The sequence below is a fragment of the Bufo bufo genome, chromosome 6 (assembly GCF_905171765.1).
Source record: "Bufo bufo chromosome 6, aBufBuf1.1, whole genome shotgun sequence".
Lineage (NCBI taxonomy): Eukaryota > Metazoa > Chordata > Amphibia > Anura > Bufonidae > Bufo > Bufo bufo.
Genome location: NC_053394.1, coordinates 95,637,023 through 95,663,005, shown reverse-complemented (window position 1 = coordinate 95,663,005; position 25,983 = coordinate 95,637,023). Strand labels below are relative to the sequence as shown.

At 40.7% G+C, this 25,983-nt stretch overlaps 1 protein-coding gene across 8 annotated transcripts in view; it reads left to right on the top strand.

Moving 5' to 3' along the window:
• Positions 1 to 25,983, top strand: part of ANK3 (ankyrin 3) — a 753,651-nt gene that overhangs the window by 681,876 nt on the left and 45,792 nt on the right. For all 8 annotated transcript variants that reach the window (XM_040437293.1, XM_040437301.1, XM_040437297.1 and 5 more), the window contains 7 exons: positions 8,941 to 9,095; positions 11,509 to 11,720; positions 14,536 to 14,743; positions 17,555 to 17,651; positions 18,703 to 18,931; positions 21,833 to 21,958; positions 23,411 to 23,533. In XM_040437293.1, coding sequence (XP_040293227.1) covers positions 8,941 to 9,095; positions 11,509 to 11,720; positions 14,536 to 14,743; positions 17,555 to 17,651; positions 18,703 to 18,931; positions 21,833 to 21,958; positions 23,411 to 23,533 — 1,150 coding nt within the window. The remainder of the gene's footprint in view (positions 1 to 8,940; positions 9,096 to 11,508; positions 11,721 to 14,535; positions 14,744 to 17,554; positions 17,652 to 18,702; positions 18,932 to 21,832; positions 21,959 to 23,410; positions 23,534 to 25,983) is intronic.

Genomic DNA, 25,983 nt, shown 5'->3' with positions numbered 1-25,983 from the left:
TTCCTTACATAGTTCAAGAGCTCACATTCTGGCTATTGCTATGATTTTTATTCCACATCTCTATATTGCATTGTATTCTCCGCTAGCATTGCTACAGCATACAATGGAATGTGTCAAAACTTTGTGAATTAACCTAAAAAAATTGCTAAACCCCTGCAGCAAGTGACTCGCTCTACTGTCAGTTGAAAAGCTTGTCTGTTGCTGGATTTCTTGACCCTATTATCCTGTCCTAGTGTGGGGTCCATGTGAAGATATTCTAGTGGGCCAGTCTGGCTATGTTATTAGTTACCCAATAGGATAATATTACATTTGTGCCATTAAGTTTAAAATTCTACATGCTTATAGAGCAGGCAAATCTGCAGCATTTCTTCTACGTTTGCCAATTTGTCAGATTTAAGTGTTTCAGACAACCCTACTAACTTCAATATAAGATAAATACAACACTAGTGAAGGCAACATGCTGCTTTTAAATCATCCTTCCATTTACTGAAGATAAAAATGTGTATCACCTATGTGAAAAAGTAATTGCTCCCTAAACCTCACATCTGGTTGCATCACCCTTGGCAGTTACAACAGCAATCGAGCATTTGCGATAACTTGCAATGAGTCTCTTACATTGCTGGGGACAAATTTCATCCAATCTTCATTGCAGAATTGTTTTTATTTGGCTATGTTGGAAAGTTTTCCAGCATGAAATGTCCATTTAAGGTCTTGTCAAAACATCTCAATGGGAATCAAGTTAGGACTTTGATTTTGAGCCCCTCAGAAGTGGGCTTGCTTGTGTCCTTTGTATCACTTTCCTGCTGTATAACCCAACTGCTCTTGAGCTTTTGGTCTTGAACTAACAGGCAGACATTCTTGTTCAGGGTTTTTGATAGCACAATTCATGGTTCTAACAAATATGTCAAGTTGTCCAGGTCCTGCAGAAGCAAAGCAGCTCCAGACCAGCTTTACTTCAGATGAAATGGGATTAATATCTTCCATATATTCCACTTTTGACTCAGTCCACAGAATACTGTATAATGCCAAATGTCATCAAGCTCTTTTTGGCAAATGAAGACAAGCCTTTATGTTCTTTTTGGTCAGTGATGGTTTTCACTTTGCATCTTTCCAATAGACACCATTTTTGCAGTGTGTCTTTGTGTAATTGTGTACATTGACCTGAATTGAGGCAAGTAAGGCCAGTAGTTCTTTATATGTTCATCTGGGCTCTTGTGTCACCTCCTGGATGTGCCAGCGATGTGCTCTTCATGTAATTTTGGTAGACTGACCACTGCTGGCAAAGTTCACCACTTTCCAGGTTTGTGGATAGTGGCTTTCACTGTGGTTTGCTGGAGTGCCAGAGTCTTAGCAATGGCTTTGTAACCCTTTCTAGACTGGTAGAGTTCAATGACTTTGGCGTATTTATTTGAATATTTTAACAATGTGGCATCATATGTTGCTTTTTAAGACCTTCTATCCTGCTTCACATTTCCAGGCAGTTTCTATGTAAGTGATGTTTAGATTCAACAGGTCTGGCAGTAGTCATGCCTGGGTGTGACTAGTGAAATTGAACCCAATTGTCAATTAAATTTGGTTAACTGGTTGATTTAGTAGTGTTGTGGCTAACACTAATGGTCAGTCACGTAGGGGATCGAGCCACGTGTTGCAGGTGAATGACGTAGCGATGGAGGAATCAAGAAGCCTATGGGGGCAATTACTTTTTCACATACAGTACAGACCAAAAGTTTGGACACACCTTCTCATTCAAAGAGTTTTCTTTATTTTCATGACTATGAAAATTGTAGATTCACACTGAAGGCATCAAAACTATGAATTAACACGTGGAATTATATACATAACAAACAAGTGTGAAACAACTGAAAATATGTCATATTCTAGGTTCTTCAAAGTAGCCACCTTTTGCTTTGATTACTGCTTTGCACACTCTTGGCATTCTCTTGATGAGCTTCAAGAGGTAGTCCCCTGAAATGGTTTTCACTTCACAGGTGTGCCCTGTCAGGTTTAATAAGTGGGATTTCTTGCCTTATAAATGGGGTTGGGACCATCAGTTGCGTTGAGGAGAAGTCAGGTTGATACACAGCTGATAGTCCTACTGAATAGACTGTTAGAATTTGTATTATGGCAAGAAAAAAGCAGCTAAGTAAAGAAAAACGAGTGGCCATCATTACTTTAAGAAATGAAGGTCAGTCAGTCAGCCGAAAAATTGGGAAAACTTTGAAAGTAAGGGCTATTTGACCATGAAGGAGAGTGATGGGGTGCTGCACCAGATGACCTGGCCTCCACAGTCACCGAACCTGAACCCAATCGAGATGGTTTGGGGTGAGCTCGACCACAGACTGAAGGCAAAAGGGCCAACAAGTGCTAAGCATCTCTGGGAACTCCTTCAAGACTGTTGGAAGACCATTTCAGGGGACTACCTCTTGAAGCTCATCAAGAGAATGCCAAGAGTGTGCAAAGCAGTAATCAAAGCAAGAGGTGGCTACTTTGAAGAACCTAGAATATGACATATTTTCTGTTGTTTCACACTTATTTGTTATGTATATAATTCCACATGTGTTAATTCATAGTTTTGATGCCTTCATAGTCATGAAAATAAAGAAAACTCTTTGAATGAGAAGGTGTGTCCAAACTTTTGGTCTGTACTGTATGGCCTAGTCGATTTGAACAGGAATTTTCCTGGCATATAACATTTCTGCATTAGTTTTCACTTGGGAGGTGTGGTCTAATTTGTAGCAAATATGCACCAATTGAGTAGACAGACTACCTGTCAGGTCAGAACAGTCACATAAAATGTTTTGTACAGTTAACTACAGAACCAAATTCACATACTTCCATGCAATATTTTTTTTTCGTTAGGTTATATCCTATTAACTTAGGTTATTATTAATGTTGAGCACGAATATTCGAATAGCAAATTTTTATCGCAAATATTGCCACTTCGAGAATTTGCGAATATTTAGAATATATTGCTATATATTCGTTATATCGAATATTCAGCATTTTTTTCCATCTGAACACGATTTCTCTCTGCTTCTTGCTTGTCCAATGAGAAGCAAGCAATGTCAAGTTCACAACAATACTTAGTGCACCAATCAGTAATCTGTAGTCAGACCAGCTAAAATGTGAAGTTGCACGTAATGCGATAAAATATTCTAATCACTGCCAATTAGCGCAATATAAAGGGAGCACTTGACTCTAATTACACGATTTTTACATTGCCAATTTATCGCATTCGATAAAATAATTTTGAATTCTCGAAATTCGCGAATATATGTGACGAATATTCTACAAAATATTCGTGAAATATCGCGAATTCCGATATAGCCCCTGCCCCTGCTCATCACTAGTTATTATCACAATGCTCCTGTGCACATGATAAATTCTCTAACATACAGAAATCTTTTAATCCTTTATAAGTGTATGTTCTTTCTTAATTCATATATTTATATGAAATTATGCATTGTGCTGTGTCCTTTTCTCTTTGCCCAGCATGAAAGGATACTGGTCCTTCCCAGTCCTGGCTGATAACCCAGCACCATCCTTCTGTTCTGTGTTCGCTCTACAGTGCTCTCTTTGCTATTGTGCCACAGCTCCTTATGTCGCTTAGGAAGTATAATAGACACATCATTCGGTCACTAATCCTTTGACTGCTATAGACTGTGACATTCAGATTTACTGTAGGCTGTAAAACGAGACTTTATTTAGGTAGACTGTAGAGTGAACTGTTGTGACATCTAGTGGCCAATGTGCAAACTGCAATATTTCATAATCTATTTGACATGTTAGACAAATATTACCAAAATGTCAATGATTATAGTGTTCATTTACAGTGGAGCCTCATGTACTTAGGATTACAGCGTAAGCGTCTCTTTTTTCCACTTTTGTGTTAATAACTCCCCAAATTTACGAAAGTAACAGTGCAACAGCTGTTCATACAGAAGAACCATTATAAAAACGTCTTGCTGATTCAGATGAATGGTGAATAATTCAAACAGCCCATTATTATTTGGCAGTAAAGCCGATGGTTCATGATAATATTAGTGTCATATTCATATTCTATTTTGCAAGCAATCATACCTGCGACATTGCTGTACCATCCAGCTTGCCGACAGTCAGAAAACCTCATGGTATGGATTGAGCCTTGAAACCCAGATTGCTGCTACTGTTCTGAAACGCTGCATTACAGCAATGATATCACGCGTTGATGTGGATGCTTTGTGCCTGTAATGCAAATGTTTAGAACATCCAGAGACTGCACACTGGCTATCAAAGCATATACTTTATGCTTTTACTACCATGTCCAGGAATGCCCCCTCCTTTAGTTTAGACTGCATGCAAAATTTTACTTTATTTTCCAAAGCAGGCACCAGACATTGGGTATAGAACCGTCAATCATTGTCTGGAGTGGCCATCCAATCCTAATGTCCCCTTCTTATTTCTCTTCTTGCTGCATGGATCTTATTCAGTAAACTGCATCTTCCTACCAATTCCCCCCCTCTAAACGAGGGAGAGAGCTTGATTAGCCGAATCCTGCAGCTTGGGCCTGAAGGAACAAAATTTATTGGGTAGGATGCTGCATTATTAAACAAAAAAATAAAAGCAAAAGATATAAATGGTCTGAGGGTTGCATTTGTACATTTTCTATGATTATTATTTGCCATCCACATTTTTTCTTCTTTTCAGTTGTCACAACTTTAAGTGACGCCATGTTGTTGAGAGGAGAGTGGCTTGTCTATTGCTGCTGACGTTGTTGTGCTTTTAGGCATGTGGAACTCACGGCACACAATGATTTCTTTTCAGTTGCTTTATTCATGGTTGCTACCTTTTTGTCTGTTTTATATGTTACTGTCGCATCTAACACATTGTAGTTTGGAGAAACAGTAGTTTTATTTTTATTTTGTTCAAGAGAAGGTATTTGCAGTTAATAGAAAATTGTATGCCATTATAAATATATCACTATAATTGGAGATGTCTACACGTGCTTGTTCTATAGCAAAAATACAAACGGTAAGTCATTTGTGCCTATGGTGTAGATTGCTCTGTATTTTCCCCCTTCTGTTATATAATTATGATATGTCTGCCAAATGCGAACACTAGACACCCCTGTGGGTTCAGTTACACAAAGGAGAGGCACTGAATGAGTTCTTCATGCCCAGCTGGCAGTGGGAGCACCGGGCAGCTTATCAGCTTCAAGGAATGCCAGTCATGTGAACAATAAGGAATGCTTCTCTCTTGTCGGAACGTTGCCTGATATTTGCAGAAACACAGGCTGGTTCTAGGTGTATAGATATTGGAATAATTATCCTGTTACAGTAGAAAATTCCCTCTGAAGTTTAAAGGAGATTTTTTATTTCGATTTTTGGTGCTTATAGGGGTTGTCCAGTGTCCGATATTGATGACCTATCCTCAGAATATCAAACTGATGGGGTTATTACGACTTCCGGCACCCCTGTCGATCAACTGCTTGGAGAGAATGCAGCGCATTCTCTTCACGGTTTACCTTCTCGCCTTCGACATTGCCTTGGCGAGCAGTGTAATGACAGCTCCTCCATCCCATTCCCTACAATGAAAAGGAGCAGTTCTAGTTTCACTCTGTCCTATTCAAGTGAATGGGACGAAGGAGATGTAATTACAGCTGCAATGTTGACGTTGGTCTGGTAAATGGTGCTGGCAGGAACGCTGAGTTCTCTTCAAACAGCTGTTCGGCAGGGGTGCTGGGAGTCGGAGCCAATTTTGAGGATAGGTCATCAATATCGGAAAGCAGACAACCCATTTTAAGGAACTCTTTGTTATGACTAGTGCAGGGCCTGATGCGGAGCTTGACTTCTGGCTATGGTGTCCTTTTAATCTCCAGCATCTCCCCCCTCAGGCTCTGCTCTAGGCGTAAGGGCACGTGCTCATGGGATTGCTGCCTGTACAGCTGTACTGTATCTCTATTGATTTTCATGAAATTAGTATTCATGGCAAAATTGATTTGTCAGGACAAAGAATAAGGTAGATGCTCCTCATACTGCAATGATCACTGCAGCCAGAAGCCAAGTTACCTGCTACTACATTTCTACATCATAGGAAGATCCTAGAGCCCAAATGCATAATTATAAAGACATTACAAAAAATATAAACTACAAGGGGTAGAATCAATCTAAGTCTGGATCGGTTCGCTTCATAATTTCGGTTGTATCTATAAAGTGAGAAGCATGATATTTTGGAACAGTCTAATGCTATATTCATGCATGAGTAATACTAGTGACAGGTATACAGTATACAGTAGAATGGGCAAAACTCTGAGCAAGCTGATATCACAAAGTTAATCATTATTCAGTGAAGGACGGCGGACACGTTTCTGTTTGCCTGTTAATGTTCAGCGTGGTCATGTACCTTTGTAATGTGCGGGGAGAAAACTAAGCAACTGGCTAGGATCTCAAGCACTGAGATCCCTTATTCTCTACAGATATAATCATACAGCCTGTGCTCATATCTTTCAGCATGCCTTGCTTGTTCAGTGTATGTACAGGGTTTGCTCTGATGAAACCTGCTAGGAAAAGGCTTTACACCAACCACTATTCAATAATCTAGTGTAGGACTTGCTAGCTCTCTTAGAATCCCCTCCAGAATGTACTCCAGGTGAGATAATGTATTATAGGTGCTCCGCTAGTGCATTTTACGCAAAAGAATATTTTAATGAATATTTTTTTCATGTCACTATCTACATTATATTTAAAAAAAAAACAATTCTAAAATCCTGTAGTTTCCTCAATGGTCACTCAGCCTCATAATAAGCTGACACTTCCTGTTCATCTGTTTCAGCAGTCAGTTCATTATCATCACAGGCATGATTACAAGGACAGATAACACCTCTGTATATAGATAACACGGGATCCACATTTTAAAGTAGGTCACAGATCATATCCTCTTACTCCCTGCATACTGACCGATGCACAGGTCACAGACCATGTCTAGAATACCCTCTCATAGAAGCCAATGAGTCAGCTCTAGACTACAGAAGCCAATGAATCATCTCCAGACTATAGAAGCCAATGAATCATCTCCAGACTACAGCTTATCCCCAGATTACAGAAGCCAATAAGTCATCTTCAAACTACAGGTCATGTGGCTACTGTAAATTATATCTCCTAATGCTGTCAATAGTCAAAAAATAAAAACGATTAGAAAAAAAAGAATGTTGCATTATCTGGTTTTAGTTAATAAAAAAGTGATACATTCCCTTTAAATAGGACCTGTCTCCTCTTCTGATATGCCTGTCTGACCATAGAGACAAGGGGCCAGATTTATCATGACTCTGACAGTTCACTCCACTTTCACATATAGCTGAAGTCAGTTTTAGCCAAGTCAGATTTATGATTGGCCCTTTAAGACTGTAATAAATGTGGTTTGACGGTAGCAGTTTATCCGTCAGTAAGCAGCTTTACAAAAGTCGCACGTCTTTACAAAAAAGTTGCATGTTGTATTAAAAAGTCTCATAAAATAAGCATGGTCCTCAATGGAGTGAAATTGCGCATTTTTTGCGACTTTTTAAATAGTTGCAATAGTAAATCTGTCTAGAGATTCATTTACATAAGAAAACACGCCCACTTTCAGAAAACTGGCGAGCATAGTGCAGAGCAGAAAAAAGTCGCACATTTTTGCGCAGTTTTAGCGATTGCGCAAAAAATTGGCGACTTTTTCACTCCATTATTCTGACTTGAGCTAATGATAAATCTGGCCCAAGAAGTCTGGAGATGACTCACAGGCTTTTATGGAAGCGGTGACCGATCCTCTTTAATTCGTTTCAGTATCAGAAATGGCAGCACAATTGTAGATACCTTAGTAGAAGGCATTTACCAGGTTTCTTAACTTTATATGCAGTTTATATTTTTATGTAATCTGTAAAACTGTGTTTAAATGTAAACCATAGTGTTAATATGTTATGAGCATGGCTGTGCAAGGAAAAACCATTGAAGGAGAGGCCCAAGGATCGATGGGTATCTTCACCAACTAGAAAGCTGTGGCACATCCTACTGAATAAGGAGGGTTCTTGTGTGTCCCATAATGCTGGTCCTATTGATTGTTCCCCTCTCATACCACAACAGATATGACTAGGAAGTGGTTTGATAGACTTTTTTTTTTAACAAAGTGGCAGAAGACAAAAACTCAAGAACTTCATTCTAGTATTGACATTTTTATTGATGGGTCTGTACTCAAAAAGTGACACTGTCATCGAAAAAAAACTGAGAACGTAGGTTGTTGCTGAACAGTACTGCATGCAATTATATTAAAATCTGTTCAACAAATTATAAAAGTTGAAACGACTGTGAAATACCTTCTCTCCGAACAGTCCCGTTCTACACCATGCACAATGATGAAAAGCAGACAGTATCTGACCTATTAACCTGCAAAGATTGTATTGCCCTTGCCATTGGCCTATGTTCATTTCTTTGGCTGACGTATGTCCAGTCTCCTATGTTTGTATGTCTACAGGATTCCATGGAAGTTTTACTCCAAACAGACTAAGCTCTAAATAGGAAATGAAAAGACCTTAGAGTTAACAGATGTGGTCCATATGAGGAAATATTCTCCTTTCTTCTAAAATCTGCTCTCTGCTTCTTTTACAACATAAATATCACAGCTTGGATGACATATGTACAACCTCTGTAGGAGAATATGGATACTGTCTATTAACTAAACCAAGAAAGCTGCAAAATCTGCCACCAATCCAGAAACCTAAGCAACATATGACTAAGCATTACATTAATAGCCGAATAGGTGCTATGCAGCACTTTCAATCAGCCATTTATATTCTGATGGATTCTGCAGCTTTTTGGTTTTTCGTTTTTGTTTTTCTTTTATTCATGTCACTTTGCTGTGGGGGGTTTGGTGTCTTAGTCGTTTGGTGATTTTTTTTATTTTTTTTAAAGTGACTGTTTTGTTTCTGTGCAGACCTGTCATAGTAGAAATCCCCCATTTTGGATCAATGAGAAGTAAGGAAAGGGAATTGATTGTACTGAGAAGTGAGAACGGAGAGTCTTGGAAGGAGCACCAATATGACTCCAAGCTGGAAGAGTTGACTGAATTGCTGAATGGCATGGATGAAGGTAAAACTTGTTTCTCTCTTCTGGGGCTTTTACAATGTGGTCAGAAATCATAGTGATTTTTCTCAGCCTGGCAGAAACATTTGTCATAGAGCAGGCTATAAACCGAGGATCTACCAAAGGCATTCCATCATAATAGCATTTACTAAATACAATGTGCTAAGTGCACCCTCTAATTTCAGAGGTCTTCTTCTTCATTATTAGAAAGAAACTATTACAGGGAGTGCAGAATTATTAGGCAAGTTGTATTTTTGAGGATTCATTTTATTATTGAACAACAACCATGTTCTCAATGAACCCAAAAAACTCATTAATATCAAAGCTGAATATTTTTGGAAGTAGTTTTTAGTTTGTTTTTAGTTTTAGCTATTTTAGGGGGATATCTGTGTGTGCAGGTGACTATTACTGTGCATAATTATTAGGCAACTTAACAAAAAACAAATATATACCCATTTCAATTATTTATTTTTACCAGTGAAACCAATATAACATCTCAACATTCACAAATATACATTTCTGACATTCAAAAACAAAACAAAAACAAATCAGTGACCAATATAGCCACCTTTCTTTGGAAGGACACTCAAAAGCCTGCCATCCATGGATTCTGTCAGTGTTTTGATCTGTTCACCATCAACATTGCGTGCAGTAGCAACCACAGCCTCCCAGACACTGTTCAGAGAGGTGTACTGTTTTCCCTCCTTGTAAATCTCACATTTGATGATGGACCACAGGTTCTCAATGGGGTTCAGATCAGGTGAACAAGGAGGCCATGTCATTAGATTTTCTTCTTTTATACCCTTTCTTGCCAGCCACGCTGTGGAGTACTTGGACGCGTGTGATGGAGCATTGTCCTGCATGAAAATCATGTTTTTCTTGAAGGATGCAGACTTCTTCCTGTACCACTGCTTGAAGAAGGTGTCTTCCAGAAACTGGCAGTAGGACTGGGAGTTGAGCTTGACTCCATCCTCAACCCGAAAAGGCCCCACAAGCTCATCTTTGATGATACCAGCCCAAACCAGTACTCCACCTCCACCTTGCTGGCGTCTGAGTCGGACTGGAGCTCTCTGCCCTTTACCAATCCAGCCACGGGCCCATCCATCTGGCCCATCAAGACTCACTCTCATTTCATCAGTCCATAAAACCTTAGAAAAATCAGTCTTGAGATATTTCTTGGCCCAGTCTTGACGTTTCAGCTTGTGTGTCTTGTTCAGTGGTGGTCGTCTTTCAGCCTTTCTTACCTTGGCCATGTCTCTGAGTATTGCACACCTTGTGCTTTTGGGCACTCCAGTGATGTTGCAGCTCTGAAATATGGCCAAACTGGTGGCAAGTGGCATCTTGGCAGCTGCACGCTTGACTTTTCTCAGTTCATGGGCAGTTATTTTGCGCCTTGGTTTTTCCACACACTTCTTGCGACCCTGTTGACTATTTTGAATGAAACGCTTGATTGTTCGATGATCACGCTTCAGAAGCTTTGCAATTTTAAGAGTGCTGCATCCCTCTGCAAGATATCTCACTATTTTTTACTTTTCTGAGCCTGTCAAGTCCTTCTTTTGACCCATTTTGCCAAAGGAAAGGAAGTTGCCTAATAATTATGCACACCTAATATAGGGTGTTGATGTCATTAGACCACACCCCTTCTCATTACAGAGATGCACATCACCTAATATGCTTAATTGGTAGTAGGCTTTCGAGCCTATACAGCTTGGAGTAAGACAACATGCATAAAGAGGATGATGTGGTCAAAATACTCATTTGCCTAATAATTCTGCACGCAGTGTATATCATATTTCATAAATGTTTGGGTATGGCCACAAAGTTTTTTTGAACAAGGTTTTTGAAGCAGATCTGTCTATAGGATTTTCAGACAAAGCCAGAGGTGGATTCGAAACGAATTGGAAATATAAAAGAAGGATTTAAACTTCTTCCTGATGGACCCACTTCTGGCTTTGGCTGAAAATCCTTCAGGCAGATCTGCTTCAAATCCTCATCCAAAAAACTCTGTGTGGCCGTACCCTTAGGTTCTCAGATGAAAATTTATGGACACGGAATGAAAGAATCCATTTGATAGACCATATTTAACTCTTGGCATAAAACAATGCTTCTGCCAGGAGTACAGAATCAACTAAGAACAAAGAAACCCATAGACATAATATACTTACTAATGATCCATACTTTTCTAAGTGTCCTCACCAGCACTACACATGCTTTACAAATGCATTCTGCAGAAGTTGATGTTTTTTAACCTCTTAGAGAGTGTTATAATGCGTTCTGTGCTACAACGAAACAGTTAAACCTATTGATTGTGGCATATGCACATCTATGCTGTTCCCTCAAGACAATTCTAAGAGGTCGGATCTATTAAAGAATCACCACGATCACAATATTATATGTATTATCTTCTTTGTGACTTAAGAGCTGGACAGCGCAGAAGAACTGGAAAAGAAGAGAATATGTAGAATTGTTACAAAGGATTTCCCACAATACTTTGCTGTTGTGTCTCGAATAAAGCAAGAGAGCAATCAGATTGGACCCGAAGGTGGAATTCTGAAGAGTACAACAGTGCCACGAGTCCAGGCGTCCTTCCCAGAGGGGGCTCTGACTAAGAGAATTAGAGTAGGACTCCAGGTAAGGGGATGCTATTAATGCTATTATGCCAAGTCTAATATACTGAACCTCGAATTTCAGACTTGAGAGCCTTTGTCATGGTGTCACAGGAGATATATAAACTAGAAGGTCCTCATATAAACTAGAAGGTCATATACAGTATGATCTTCTAGAAGTTTTTGTGTGTCTCTTACATTGTTGGAGACACAGTCTTACAGGTTTCATGTAGAGCAGTGATATATTCATTATATGTAATGTTTGAAACATATGTGAACTTCAGAGCTTCCAACATTACTTAAACTTGATGCATAGTAAGGTATTTAGAGCTGTAAAGATCAGATGCTGACAGGGTCTTACTGGCCCACCAGAGTACCAGAGGATCCTCCGGAGGGCCCAAGCTTTGACCCTTAATAAAGCTTGGCCCTTAAGTTCCCTTAAGGTCCTGTATACAAAGGCGGTGGGGCCTCAGAATCATTTGCTCTGGTGGGCCCAAGAGACACTGGACACTGGGCAACATTTTTGGGTTGTTATAGTGTTGTATAGTGAATGAATAGTAAGTTTTGATCCACCAGCATATTTCAAAGGGTATATGCCATTTTTTTGGTCCACTGCAAATAAAAGGAAGCAACTTTGCAAAAAGGCTTCATTAATATTCTTTATTTTGTGTTTACTGTCACTGTTCCTGTACAGGATTATGTGTTGCTCTGGTAGCAGACGTCAAAATAAACCCCATGTGGTCTGATTCCACATTCATGTCATCATCCATATATATATATATACAGTACAGACCAAAAGTTTGGACACACCTTCTCATTCAAAGAGTTTTCTTTATTTTCATGAACTATGTTTCAAAACTATGAATTAACACATGTGGAATTATATACATAACAAACAAATGTGAAACAACTGAAAATATGTCATATTCTAGGTTCTTCAAAGTAGACACCTTTTGCTTTGATTACTGCTTTGCACACTCTTGGCATTCTCTTGATGAGCTTCAAGAGGTAGTCCCCTGAAATGGTTTTCACTTCACAGGTGTGCCCTGTCAGGTTTAATAAGTGGGATTTCTTGCCTTATAAATGGGGTTGGGAGCATCAGTTGCGTTAAGGAGAAGTCAGGTGGATACACAGCTGATAGTCCTACTGAATAGACTGTTAGAATTTGTATTATGGCAAGAAAAAAGCAGCTAAGTAAAGAAAAACGAGTGGCCATCATTACTTGAAGAAATGAAGGTCAGTCAGTCAGCCGAAAAATTGGGAAAACTTTGAAAGTAAGGGCTATTTGACCATGAAGGAGAGTGATGGGGTGCTGCGCCAGATGACCTGGCCTCCACAGTCACCGGACCTGAACCCATTCGAGATGGTTTGGGGTGAGCTGGACCGCAGAGTGAAGGCAAAAGGGCCAACAAGTGCTAAGCATCTCTGGGAACTCCTTCAAGACTGTTGGAAGACCATTTCAGGGGACTACCTCTTGAAGCTCATCAAGAGAATACCAAGAGTGTGCAAAGCAGTAATCAAAGCAAAAGGTGGCTACTTTGAAGAACCTAGAATATGACATATTTTCAGTTGTTTCACACTTGTTTGTTATGTATATAATTCCACATGTGTTAATTCATAGTTTTGATGCCTTCATAGTCATGAAAATAGAGAAAACTCTTTGAATGAGAAGGTGTGTCCAAACTTTTGGTCTGTACTGTATATTTTTTTAATAATCCACCAAATGTATGTTAGTAAGAAGTAGAGGATGTGTAGAAAAGAGTATGACTGCAGGGTCAGACTACACAGGGTTTGTTGTCTGTTACCATGGAGATGCATAGCTATGCATAGGATGCAAACCAGCTGGATATTTTCAATGAAGACTATTGCTTACATTTTCCTTTTAGATACATTGGAAAACTAGGTTGTGAAGGTTGACATAGTAGTTAACATTTATTGTGGCTTTGTCCTCAGAGGTCATAATAAATCTTTAAATTGATATCCCCATCGTTATTCTTTTCCGGCTTTGAGTTCCGTCCTCAAGCCCATTAAAATATAACTTTTATTATGAAGTATAATTAAAATATAATCACCAAAAGAACCCCTAATGAATAAAAACATACAACATATAATAACCTCACGGAAGAATCCTGTGTTGTGGTAATAAGAGTCACTAGAAATTTTTTCGGCAAATACAAGGTTTGTATAGATGGAACCCGGTACCAAGTGCCTGGTCCGTCTTACTCACTGTTAGTTGAGTTTGATGGAGGTCAAACAAGATTCGCTGCCAGGATGACCCTCCTCTTTCCCTGTGGAGTCCATCCTCCACCCCTGCCTACAGGCGGAGCACACGCCTCTCGGTTACAAAGCCCTGTATGTTTCCTATTGTGGCCCTCAAGTTAAAATACAGTGTCCTGACGCATGCATTTCCTCAACAAAATGCAAAAAAACTTGTGGTACCATCAACGGATATGTGTGCACTGTGCACCTGTAGATGCGAGGTGCAAGAAATGGATGTTTGCACTGAGGATAGCAGGCACGATTTGTGATGTAACCTAACATGGCAGTCATTGAGGGGTTAATCATAATAAACTATTTTGTACTATATTGTAGTTCTTGTATTGTAATTTGATGTTGGAACTTGAATACAGTGCAGAATAAACGGCAGTTTGTTTTTTTCGGGTTCTGGTTGAGTTGTTCTACTTGGCCGCTGCCCCCGCTCTGCTCAGCAGCTCAATATTTTCCAAATCAATTAAGTAGAAATGATATGTTAGTTAATGAAAAATGAAACAATACCGGTTTTACTGATGATCCTTGCTGGATGCTAGCTATTAATTATTGAAAATGTTAATGAATTACAGGCACAACCGGTACCCGATGAGATGGTCAAAAAAGTCATTGGAAACCGAGCTACATTTAGCCCCATTGTCACAGTGGAACCTAGGAGGAGAAAATTCCACAAGCCAATAACTATGACAATCCCAGTGCCCCCGCCATCAGGTGAAGGTGTAACTAATGGCTATAAAGGAGATACCACCCCAAGTCTAAGGCTGCTGTGCAGTATTACAGGTGAGTACAACGGACAAAAGCCACAACTACTTGATTGAAGAGGACCTGTCACCTCTCCTGACATGACTATTTTAGTAACTAATTGCAACATTCTGAAGCATGTTGTGCCATTCCTCTATTATTCCTATTAGATGTTTATGAATGTCTGCAAATAAAGATCCAATTGAGTGTTACCAGTTGGGGAGTGTCTGACGCGATCCAATCAGTGCTGCCACTGTCAAACTGTGCAGGGACACACCGCCAACTTGTAACACCCTGATAGGCCCTTATTGCAGGTTCATGGAAATTCATTCATAAAGTTCAGGAGGGAATAATAGAGGAACAGCACAATGTACAGTCATAAGAATAGATGCTCCACAATTTTATTACATGGGGAATGTAAATAGTCTCTAAAACAGACATGTCAGGAAAGATAATGGTAAGTGTTAGGTTATCCATACAGCCAGTAATCCTTTTCTAATTGTATTCAAATGATCATATGCAATGGGTGGCAACTAACCAACGGTTAAGGCTGTATTACACTGGCCGATATTTCGGCCAACAGTCGCTAACGAGTGTTCGCTGAACACCGACCATTGGCCGTTGAAGGAGCAAACGCTCGTTCATCGGGCAATTCAGATTTTTAAGCATGCTCAAAAATCAGCGCTTTCTGGCGGCAAATCGTGCTGTCTAACTATGATCTGCCACCGGCAAACCACTAGACAGTATGGGGACGAGTGATGACATTAGTGATCGCTCCTCCTCATGCTGCGGAGGAAATCACTGCATGTAATAGCAGCGGTCTCCTCCACTAGCGAGCAAGTGATTGTCAGGAGGGAACGCTTCCCTGTCCACAATCGCTTGCTCATCTGCCTGTGTAATACAGGCTTTAGTCATGTTGAATTGAGTCTGATAGGGTAGACTGTTCAATACTTTAAGAATCACATTATGTTTTCAAAGGGGTAATGCCACAAATTTACTGTAAATGTATCCCATCCAACAGATTTCACTGTTACATCACTTTTCCCAAATGCCACCATTTATCAGAACTGCCTTATTCTAAAGTTATTAGCCTACCATTGCAGTTGCTGTTGGTAGCGTCCTGTAGCGGAGCCTAGTAATTCCGGACGCATTACGCCTCATTGGTAAGAGCAAGGGGCGTGGTTAGCGTCACATGATCTTCTAAAGTCAAGACACGACTCACTGCCCTAAGGCATGATGGGACAGCAGACACATGTGCTATGCCAGGAGTTAGTAATCCTGCGGGGAACACGGGCAGGAGCAGCAATGTGCGCTCCTGACCGTATTCTCTGCGCTGCTGCCCATTCATGAAATGAGCTGTCAGCGGTGTACGGAGATCTGAGTTTTAAGAGCACACTGAATGGTGCTCTTTAGGGATGTAAAAGTACAGTAAAAATAGAAAATGTATAAATAAAATATATTAGATTTTTTTTTTTTTAGGGGATTAGGGACAACATATTAAAAATTATTATAAAAGTTGAGTTACTCTTTAAGTATTAGCTATTATCAAATCAAAATGATACCAATCTTGACTGTAGTATATAAAACTACTTAACTTTTAAGTATAGACTTGCAAAGTTTTATAGACTATTTTAGACAAACTGACCAATGACAGGCCCTCACCCCCAATTATATGTTTTCATCATTCTGCTGGCAGTAATTAGTACATCGCGCTTCCATACTACAGTTTTACCTGTTATATTTGGAATGAAGCATTCCTTGGAATTGGCAGAACCTCTGCAAAATTATGACGCAGCCATATACATGTTATATTATTGTATTATACAGGTGAGACTTAAAGGGGTCGTCTGGCCTAGGAGCGGACAACCCAAGTGGTCAGAAGGTGTGCCCCTTTGAAAAAAAAAAAAGCTATACTGCCCTTCCCTGTTCCCGGACACTTTTGGTCCCGGCATAACCAGAAGTGGTTTGGTCTCGTAACTGCTGCAGCCAATCACAGGCCTCAGCAGTCACGTGTGCTTGAACAGCACAACCAGCAGTGATGTATCATTCAAGCACATGTGACCACTGAGGCCGGTGATTGGCTGCAGTTGTTACAGGACCAAGCCACATCTGGTATGTTTGGGAATGGGGCAGTGGCACTGGAACAGCCGGACTGTAGACAGGTAAGTAGTTTTTTTTTTACTGTGGCACACCTTCCTATCACTGGGTTTGTTGGCTCAAAGGCCGGACAACCTCTTTAATATAGATGTTTCAACCTCTGCCCGCTATTTTATGTGAGAAAGAACAACACAAAACCCGTTTCCAAGGGCAAAAATAGATTGATATATAGTTTTGCTTTATACATTTAAATTCCTGCTGATTGTGGGCTTTGAAGTCAAGGAGGCGGTCCTATCAGTGATTGACAGCTCTCTGTGTATGCTCAGTCATAGAGGGAAGGTTGTCAATTACTGATAGGACCGCCCCCTGGACTTTAAAGCCCAGAATGATTAAAACACAGGTTATAGTGAATGTTTTTTTTTCACACTATCAAACTCTATATCAATCTGCTCAGCTCCTCCTGCTCTATTACATGCTGCGTAAAGATTACACTGCATTTTCATGGTGAGGTATTCCCTTTAAAGTCCAAACAAAGATGAAGAGCCAGGATAGGAAGTAGAACACTTGAAGTGACTTCATGAAATTATGTGCAGAAACACATCCACTAATTTTTTATTTAAAAAAATAAATAAATCCATAGAATAGTCACATATACATAATTAATATGCGATTAAAAATTTTGATGGAAGTGTCCTTTTAAACCCCCTTCTTGAAGCCTCAAACTATTAATGCTAATCTTGGTGTTTTTTATAGGTGGGACATCTCCAGCTCAATGGGAGGACATCACTGGAACGACTCCTTTAACATTTGTCAGCGATTGTGTTTCTTTTACCACCAATGTGTCTGCCAGGTAAATGTTATACTAGGAAGGAGTTAAAGTAGAAACTCCTATTTAGCTATTTGAGATATGACTTGCCAAAATTAGCTATGATAACTATGACCTAGATTTACTATGAGTTAGACAGGGGAGACATCTAGAATCCTCACAATGACTCATGTCATATGATAAATCTGGCTCATCCGTAGACTGCCCGTCTAAATGTCAACTTTAATTCTTTTTCTGTCTTTCAGAATTTTATGCAAAAAATATGGGTGTATTTAGGAGCAAAAAGTTGCCTTTCCTACATGCTAAAACATGAATCTGTTACAATATCTTTGTTCCATTAAGGCCTCATGCACACGGCCGTGTTCGGCGGCCGAGAGCGGTCCGTGGTAACCCGGCCGGGATTCCTTCTGACAGCAGGAGCGCACGGCGTCATTGGTTGCTATGGCACCGTGCGCTTCATGCCCCCCGCTGCTGTACAGTGATACATTAGTATGATCTATACCAATGACGCCGTGCGCTCCTGCTGTCAGAAGGAATCCCGGCCGGGTTACCACGGACCACTCTCGGCCGTTGTTGTGTTCCGTGTCCGTTGTTCCGTTTTCCGTGACTTTCTGCGGACCCATTGACTTTCAATGGGTCCGTTGAAAACTCGGATAATGCACCGTTTGTCGTCCGTGATCCGTGTTTCCAGTCCGTCAAAAAAATATGACCTGTCCTATTTTTTTCACGGACAACGGTTCGCGGACCCATTCAAGTCAATGGGTCCATGAAAAAACACGGAGGCACACAAGATTGTCATCCGCGTCCGTGATCCTTGTCCGTTTTCTTCCTATCATTTGCAAGGCAAACTTGGCTTAGATTTTTTTCTCACTTTTCATGTCTGGTGATCCTCCAAAAATCAAGGAAGACACACGGAAACAAAAACGGAAACGGATCAAGGAACAATGGAACCCCGTTTTGCGGACCGTGAAAAAATACTGTCGTGTGCATGAGGCCTAAGAGTGTAGACTTCTCCATGTGCTGACCTTTTCATGCATGAAGTTACACAATTACATGTATATGTCCTTTTGTGCAGGTTTTGGCTTGGCGACTGCCATCAGATCCCCGAAACTGTTAGTTTGGCGACACAGCTCTACAGGGAGTTGATATGTGTACCTTACATGGCCAAGTTTGTGGTCTTTGCCAAAATGAATGACCCGGTGGAAGCTCGACTACGGTGCTTCTGTATGACAGATGACAAGGTGGACAAAACACTGGAACAGCAGGAGAACTTTGAAGAGGTTGCCAGGAGTAAAGACATAGAAGTACGTTTCTTAATCTCCAGGAGAACATTCAAGAGTGGCTTCATAATTAGTGTTCGGTGCGAATATTTGAATCGCGAATATCGCCACTTCGAGAATTCGCGAAGATTTAGAATATAGTGCTATATATACGTATTCTCAAATATTCTAGATTTTTTTTCATCAGTAACCTCCCCTCTTGCTTGTGGGCCAATGAGAAGGCTGCAATGTCTTTGTCTAAGCTTAGCAACATCCCTAGCGACCAATAGGAAAGCTGCCTACCCCTTACTATATAAGAACCTCCCCAGCAGCCATTTCTGCAGTTTTATGGAGTTCTGAGAGAGACAGCAGCGTCATTGCTGTGCTCTGTGCTTTCCTGTTTAATTACATTAGATAGTTAGTTAGCTTATATATATAATACAGATAGTTAGGGCACTTTCACACTTGCGTTGTTGGATTCTGGCAGCCAGTTCCGTCGCCTGAACTGCCTGCCGGATCTGCCTGCAACATCCGGCTAGCTGTATGCAAACGGATACCATTTGTGGACCGATCCGGATGCGGATCCGTCTCACAAATGCATTGCAATACCGGAAAAACTGATCCTGTATTTATCTTTTTCACATTTTTAAAGGTCTGCGCATGCGCAGACCGCAAAACCGGATCTGTTTTTCCGGAGCACTTGGGGCCAGATCCAGCATTAATGCATTTCAATGGAAAATAATGCCAGCATTCTGGCAAGTGTTCTGGAATTTTGGACTGAGAAAATACTGCAGCATGCTGTGGTATTTTCTCCGTCCAAAAACCGTACAGTGACTGAACTGATGCATCCTGATGCATACTGAACGGATTGCTCTCCATTCAGAATGCATGGGGAGTTTCTTTCCGGTATTAGGCCCCTAGGACGGAACTCGGTACTGGAAAATTTTAACGCAAGTGTGAAAGTACCCTTAGTGGGAGATAGTCAGTGTAGGTTATATCCTGGTATAGTGTAGTTGATAGGTTCCAGTGCAGGGTATTAGGTAGTGTTCTGCTGTCCATACATACATGATACAGACATAGTGCTGTGATGTCACAAGTTCACAACAATACTTAGTGCACCTATCAGTAATAAGTAGTCAAATATTCACATTATTAGTGCCGATTTCGCAATTGCAAATGTATTGGAGCACTCTATCTGCACATAAAGCTATTGCAATGTTCTGCCGTGCCAACCATTTTCTCCAGTCTCAGGAAACTTCTAGCAGCTTGAAAAATTTAGCAACAGTGACCCACGCCTGTATTGCGCGAGCAATACACGCATATTACATTGCCGATTTTCGCAATCAAGAAAATAATCATGAATTCTCGAATACATGACAAGTATTCACCCAAACATTCGTGAAATATTGCGAATTCGAATATTGCCCCTGCCGCTCATCACTATTCATAATGTACCGGCTTTCTTCTAATCATCCTTCCAGGGAGCCCCTATAAACTTCTACTCACTTCTCGATTGCTTTATTTCAGAATACAGTTATAGCATATATATAACTGCATTTGGTGAACCCTCATATCTGATATCATTCCCCTTGTCAATAAAGGCCCCTTTATTCCCAATAATTGCCCTGTGAAAAGGTGCCGCCATTTATCTGATGAATGAGCAAACGCTTGCTCATCAGGTGAAAGCATTGTTGATGCGAACACCTTAATCATTGTTTCTCCTGATCTGCTAGCCAGAAATAATGATTATGTATGGGGACGAGCAATCCCAGCACTGATCACTTGTCTCTATTCAGAAGAGATAATTGCTGTATGTAAAATACAGCTCCCCCATCTCAGATGAGCAGGCAATTGAAAGTCCCTTAAAGGGGTTATCCCATGATAAAATGAAGATCAGACATTATGTTCAGGCTGGCCAATGCGGGGGTGACCTCTTTGCTGCAGCTCTCTTCCTATCACAGCTCAGGGGTGTATCCTTTCTGCTGCAGTGCTCTCCCTGTAACCACTTCTAACTGTAGATAGGGCTTAGGCAACTAAACAATAGAACTGAGCATGTGCATCCACCGTAGGTGGACAGAGGGATAAGGAAAAGAACAAATAGCAGGTGATCCTAGAAATTACATTTTATTGAATACCTCAGTGGCTATACAAAGCCAATACCAATATTTTTTTGTGGGAAAACCCCTTTTAAGGGGTTGTCCGGGTTCAGAGCAGAAGCCAAGCATACCCATATTTTCACCCAGGCAGCCCCCCTGACAAGAGCATCGGAGCATTTCATGCGCTGAATTGCGCAGGGCAGAGGCATTTTCAGGAGATCAGGTACATACCGGGCTCTCCTTAGGGATGCCAGACGGAGGCTTCTGCCCGGCGGGCTTTAGCGCTGCCCTAGCCTGTAAAACGGCCCATCAAAGCCGGCCCATCATAGCCGGTGACGTCACCGAACACACTGCTGAACGGAAGCATCCGCCTAGCATTGTGCGGAGGTAAACAAGCCCTTGCCTGGCGAAATCCAGCACAGGGCAAGGGAGAGTATCGGAGAGCATGAAAATCATGTGAGGCTGTCTGGGTGAAAACATGGGTATGTCCGGGTTCAGCTCTGAACCCGGACAACCCCTTTTAAGGCTAGCACTGAGTGGACACTATCAGATTGTGTGAGGGCATGTCTTATTGACAAGGCAATTAATAACACCCCGTTGATTTATTTACATAGTTTAAGGAGGAATAAAAGAAGATCGACACAATGTAGAGTTGTAGAAAAAGGTGCTCCAGAATTTTTTTTATTCATGGGGAATACAAGTATTTTGTAAAACCGACCTGTCCTGAGGATCGAAGTATTCTCTTTAACAGTACAGCCTTCTAATGCAAGTTCTGTTCTCTCTAAATAAGGCCCCTGATTGTTTCATTCAGTTGATCATCAGGTTAACACTTTTGTTATCATCTAAACAGGTACTAGAAGGGAAACCCATCCATGTGGACTGCTATGGAAACCTGGCGCCCCTGACAAAAGGAGGGCAGCAGCTTGTATTTAATTTCTATGCTTTCAAAGAAAATAGACTGCCATTTTCTGTGAAGGTAAAATGATGGATGCTGATGTTATATTATTTTTATTTCTTCTGTAGCATTTCTTGAAAAGTATGGAATATGACCAAATGATGAAACGTTAAAAAGATCTGCAAATGCCCCAAGTTCCAAACTCATTGCCCACCTGCTCCCACAAACCATGCTAAGGGAAATCTGCCCCCAAAAACTGAACTGTAACTGTAAATCTTTTTCATGGTCATACAAAAACGACCTGAGATAGATTCATTGCCAACATTGGACTGGCCCATCAGCGTAACAAAGGATCCTCTAGTCGGCCCATTCTCTGATACCCATACCATAGTGGGCTTCAAAGGTCCAGGAGGAATGCAACATTTGGATCTACCTTTGGAGCCACCAACTTAGGCTGTAGGGTCTTTTTCTTTGCCTAAAAACTTATTAGACTTTAATGATGAGGCAGAAATTGGGCCCCGAGAATAATTTCCTCTGGCAGGCCTAAGGAACCCCAGTCCGACCCAGTTCTTTGTGCAGGGAGAGATAAGTGATTTCTATGTAACGCTGCTATAATTTAATATCATTTAAAAAAGTTAATGGTAAAACTCCATTGATGTGCATTATGCAATAATTCCTATGCATATGTGCAATAGTGTAACTTTGGGGGTTGTCCAGGATTTTGTTGCTGATGGTCTATCCCCAAGATAGGCCATCGGTATCTAATAATCCCAACTAAGACTGGGGCCCAGGGCAAGAGGGGGCCCAGTCTTAGTTGGGATTATCTCCTCTTCTACCGGAGGTGAAAAATTGGTCAGGACTCTACCCTCTAAAGGAACAACTTTTAGCAAATGAGGCAGTGGAAAAATGGCCCAAGAGTCATTGAAAAGGGTTTAGGCGAAAACCCTTCTGTCCTGTGTGGGGGGCCTGGTTTTATCCTTGCTATGGGGCCCTTACCTCTCTATGTACGCCACTGGTTGCTACCATTGCACCACCAATAGCTATGTACCTGAATCAGTGGTTACCAAACATCTCCAGGGCTAATTTTGGACTGGTAAATTATTCTACTACCTATGAGCAAGCACTTGTGTGTATCAGACATTTATCAGACACATTAGACTCTATGACACCTGAGACTTACATGGCACAAACTGAAGGATTATCAGCAGTTACCTCCCTAACCACTTACATGGGATTACTGTACATTGCCTTGTGTACAGACTATAATCCCAGAATACACCAAAGCCTGCTTTGTACAGATACCGAACAAGCAGGGAGATGCTGTATTTGAGCTTAGCCTCCTGCATAATTTAGAATTATCTAAATCTAGATGAAGATGAGTTTTAGTACAAAACGAGTAAAGTTACAAAAAGCTATATGTAAATCCATGCTTTAATAAATATAATCCAGCAAATTCAGCCGATCATATACCACTAATTATTTATTCAGTGCACATCTTATTGTTGGAAAATTTATATATTAAATGTATTTTAGGTAAGAGACCCCAGTCAGGAGCCTTGCGGTCGACTATCATTTTTGAAAGAGCCAAAGACAACGAAAGGCCTGCCACAGACCGCTGTCTGCAACCTCAATATTACTCTGCCAACCCAGAAAAAGGTAATGAGACGACTACCATAAGTTGGTTGTCCTTTATGGCTTTATGCATAGCAATCTGCATGAACACAGATCACTAGAATTCCCTATGGGTCAGTTTTAAAGAAGAACTCAACTCAGATTGGTGTTCCCCTTTCCAGATGGAATGGCAGTTCAGATTAGATTTACATTTTCTATTTGCCTGGGTTAATTCTTCTTTGCCTTTCCTGTTCTCTTTTTTAAAAAATTTGGCACTGTCTTGTCCTTAATATCTAATCGCAACCCACAAATGTATCTATGTGGCCTCCCATTTATATGGCCTTCCATTTATTTCATTAATAGCAGCTAGTAACACTTGAACACAACCAGAATTGGAGTAGTAGTTTTGGTTGAAGCTTGGAATGGCTCGTGACTGATTTATTGGAGCAGTGATCTTTTTGTTTTTGACCTTCACAAGAATTCCTTACTGCCTTGTCATACTCATATGACTATGGTTCCATATTTTCTTCTAGTTTCTATCATTCTGGATTGAATCGGTGAAAAGCGTAGCCAACAGGAAAACACTAACCTTGTGCGCAGTTTTTCTTTAAGACGATTCTAAAGGAAAAATTGACCATTAGCAGCTATTATTGGATGGTTGTTCTTCACTAAAACAATGCTGAAAAAATGTACAACGGATATTTCATTGACAGGCTTCTGTCTACCACACATAGATTGAAAGCATAGTCTACAAACTTGCCCGTGTCTTAGCAGTGGCTATTGTCACCCTGCAAAATCCAGTGGACAACATATCCAGAAGGAAAAGCCACTGTATTATATTTGGGTTACCCATGAAAGCAGGACTTGTTTCAACACTTTCAGTTTTTACGTACAATATGCTCATGTTAATAGATGAAGAGAAAATTAAGTATAAAGAATATTCATCACTGGGGGTGCACGTTCCATGATAATTTTCCCCTAAAAAATGTGAACTGCAGAAGTTTTCTCCCCTAACCTTGCATCAGGTTATGAGCAACTGAAGCACCAGGCCTAGTGTCAACGGATAGTCCTCACTGCTTCGCCAGGACACCCCTATTCCAGTGGTTTAGCATTGTCATAAGGACAGAGTCCAGATCTCCAGCTGCATCAATGTCAATGTCTTAGAACCTTTAATTCCAGTGAATTGTTTCATAGGTTATAATTAAAAGGGTTTTCTGATCTCTAACAATACCACCCTTGTCTGACTCTAGTCTTAAAATAATAAACTTTATAATATACAAATTTAGCACCATTCCCATGCACTGGTCATCAGGGCCCCTCATCTCTTGTTGTCATTGCTACACATTTACATATTGTCCAGTGACACGTCACAGGACTGTGATAGTCGATTGTTGTCCGCCTTTCTAAAATGTCACCCATGTCACCCGGTGGTATAGGAATTACACCACGTGTGAGTTTCTTTTTTTAAGATTTCATGTGTGCAAAAAAGTTGAAAAATCCCTTTTAAGATTACAATCTTTCCACAGGCAAATAGAAATAAGGCTATAGGAGTAGAAGTTACCCTTTATATGTATTTTATTTTTTTGGAGATACAATGTCAAGATATACGGTACATTGTGAATGGATTCTTGATGTTAGATATTATTTTATTATAAAGTAGCAATAATCAGTTTCCAAAAATTAATTTAAAGCTGCTCCGACAGGTCTCTATCTATAAGGCCTCTTTCACACGGGCGTCATGTTTCTGGCCTGGATAAGATGCGGGTGCGTTGCGGGAAAATGCACGATTTTTCCGCTCGAGTGAAAACATTGTAATGCGTTTTGCACGCGCGTAAGAAAAATCGGCATGTTTGGTACCCAAACCCGAACCTGGACTTCTTCACAGAAGTTCAGGTTTGGGTTAGGTGTTGTGTAGATTTTATAAAAAAAATAAAAAATATTTAACTTACCTTAATCCACTTGCTCGCGCAGCCCGGCTTCTCTTCTGTCTTCTTCTTTGAGGAATAGGACGTTTGATGACGACACTGCGGTAATCACATGGTCCATCACATGATCCATCACCATGGTGATGGATCATGTGACGGACCATGTGATTACCGCAGTGACGTCACCACAGGTCCTTTTCCTGTGCACAGCAAAGAAGAAGACAGAAGAGAAGCCGGCTGCGCAAACAAGTGGATTAAGGTGAGTCAAATTATTTTTTATTATTTAACCCCTCCAGCCCTATTGTACTAAGCATTCTGTATTAAGAATGCTATTATTTTCCCTTATAACCATATTATAAGGGAAAATAGTAATGATCGGGTCCCCATTCCGATCGTCTCCTAGCAACCGTGCGTGAAAATCGCATCGCATCCGCACTTGCTTGCGGATGCTTGCGATTTTCACGCAGCCCCATTCACTTCTATGGGGCCTGCGTTGCGTGGAAAATGCACCAAAATAGAGCATGCTGCGATTTTCACGCAACGCACACAAGTGATGCGTGAAAATCACCG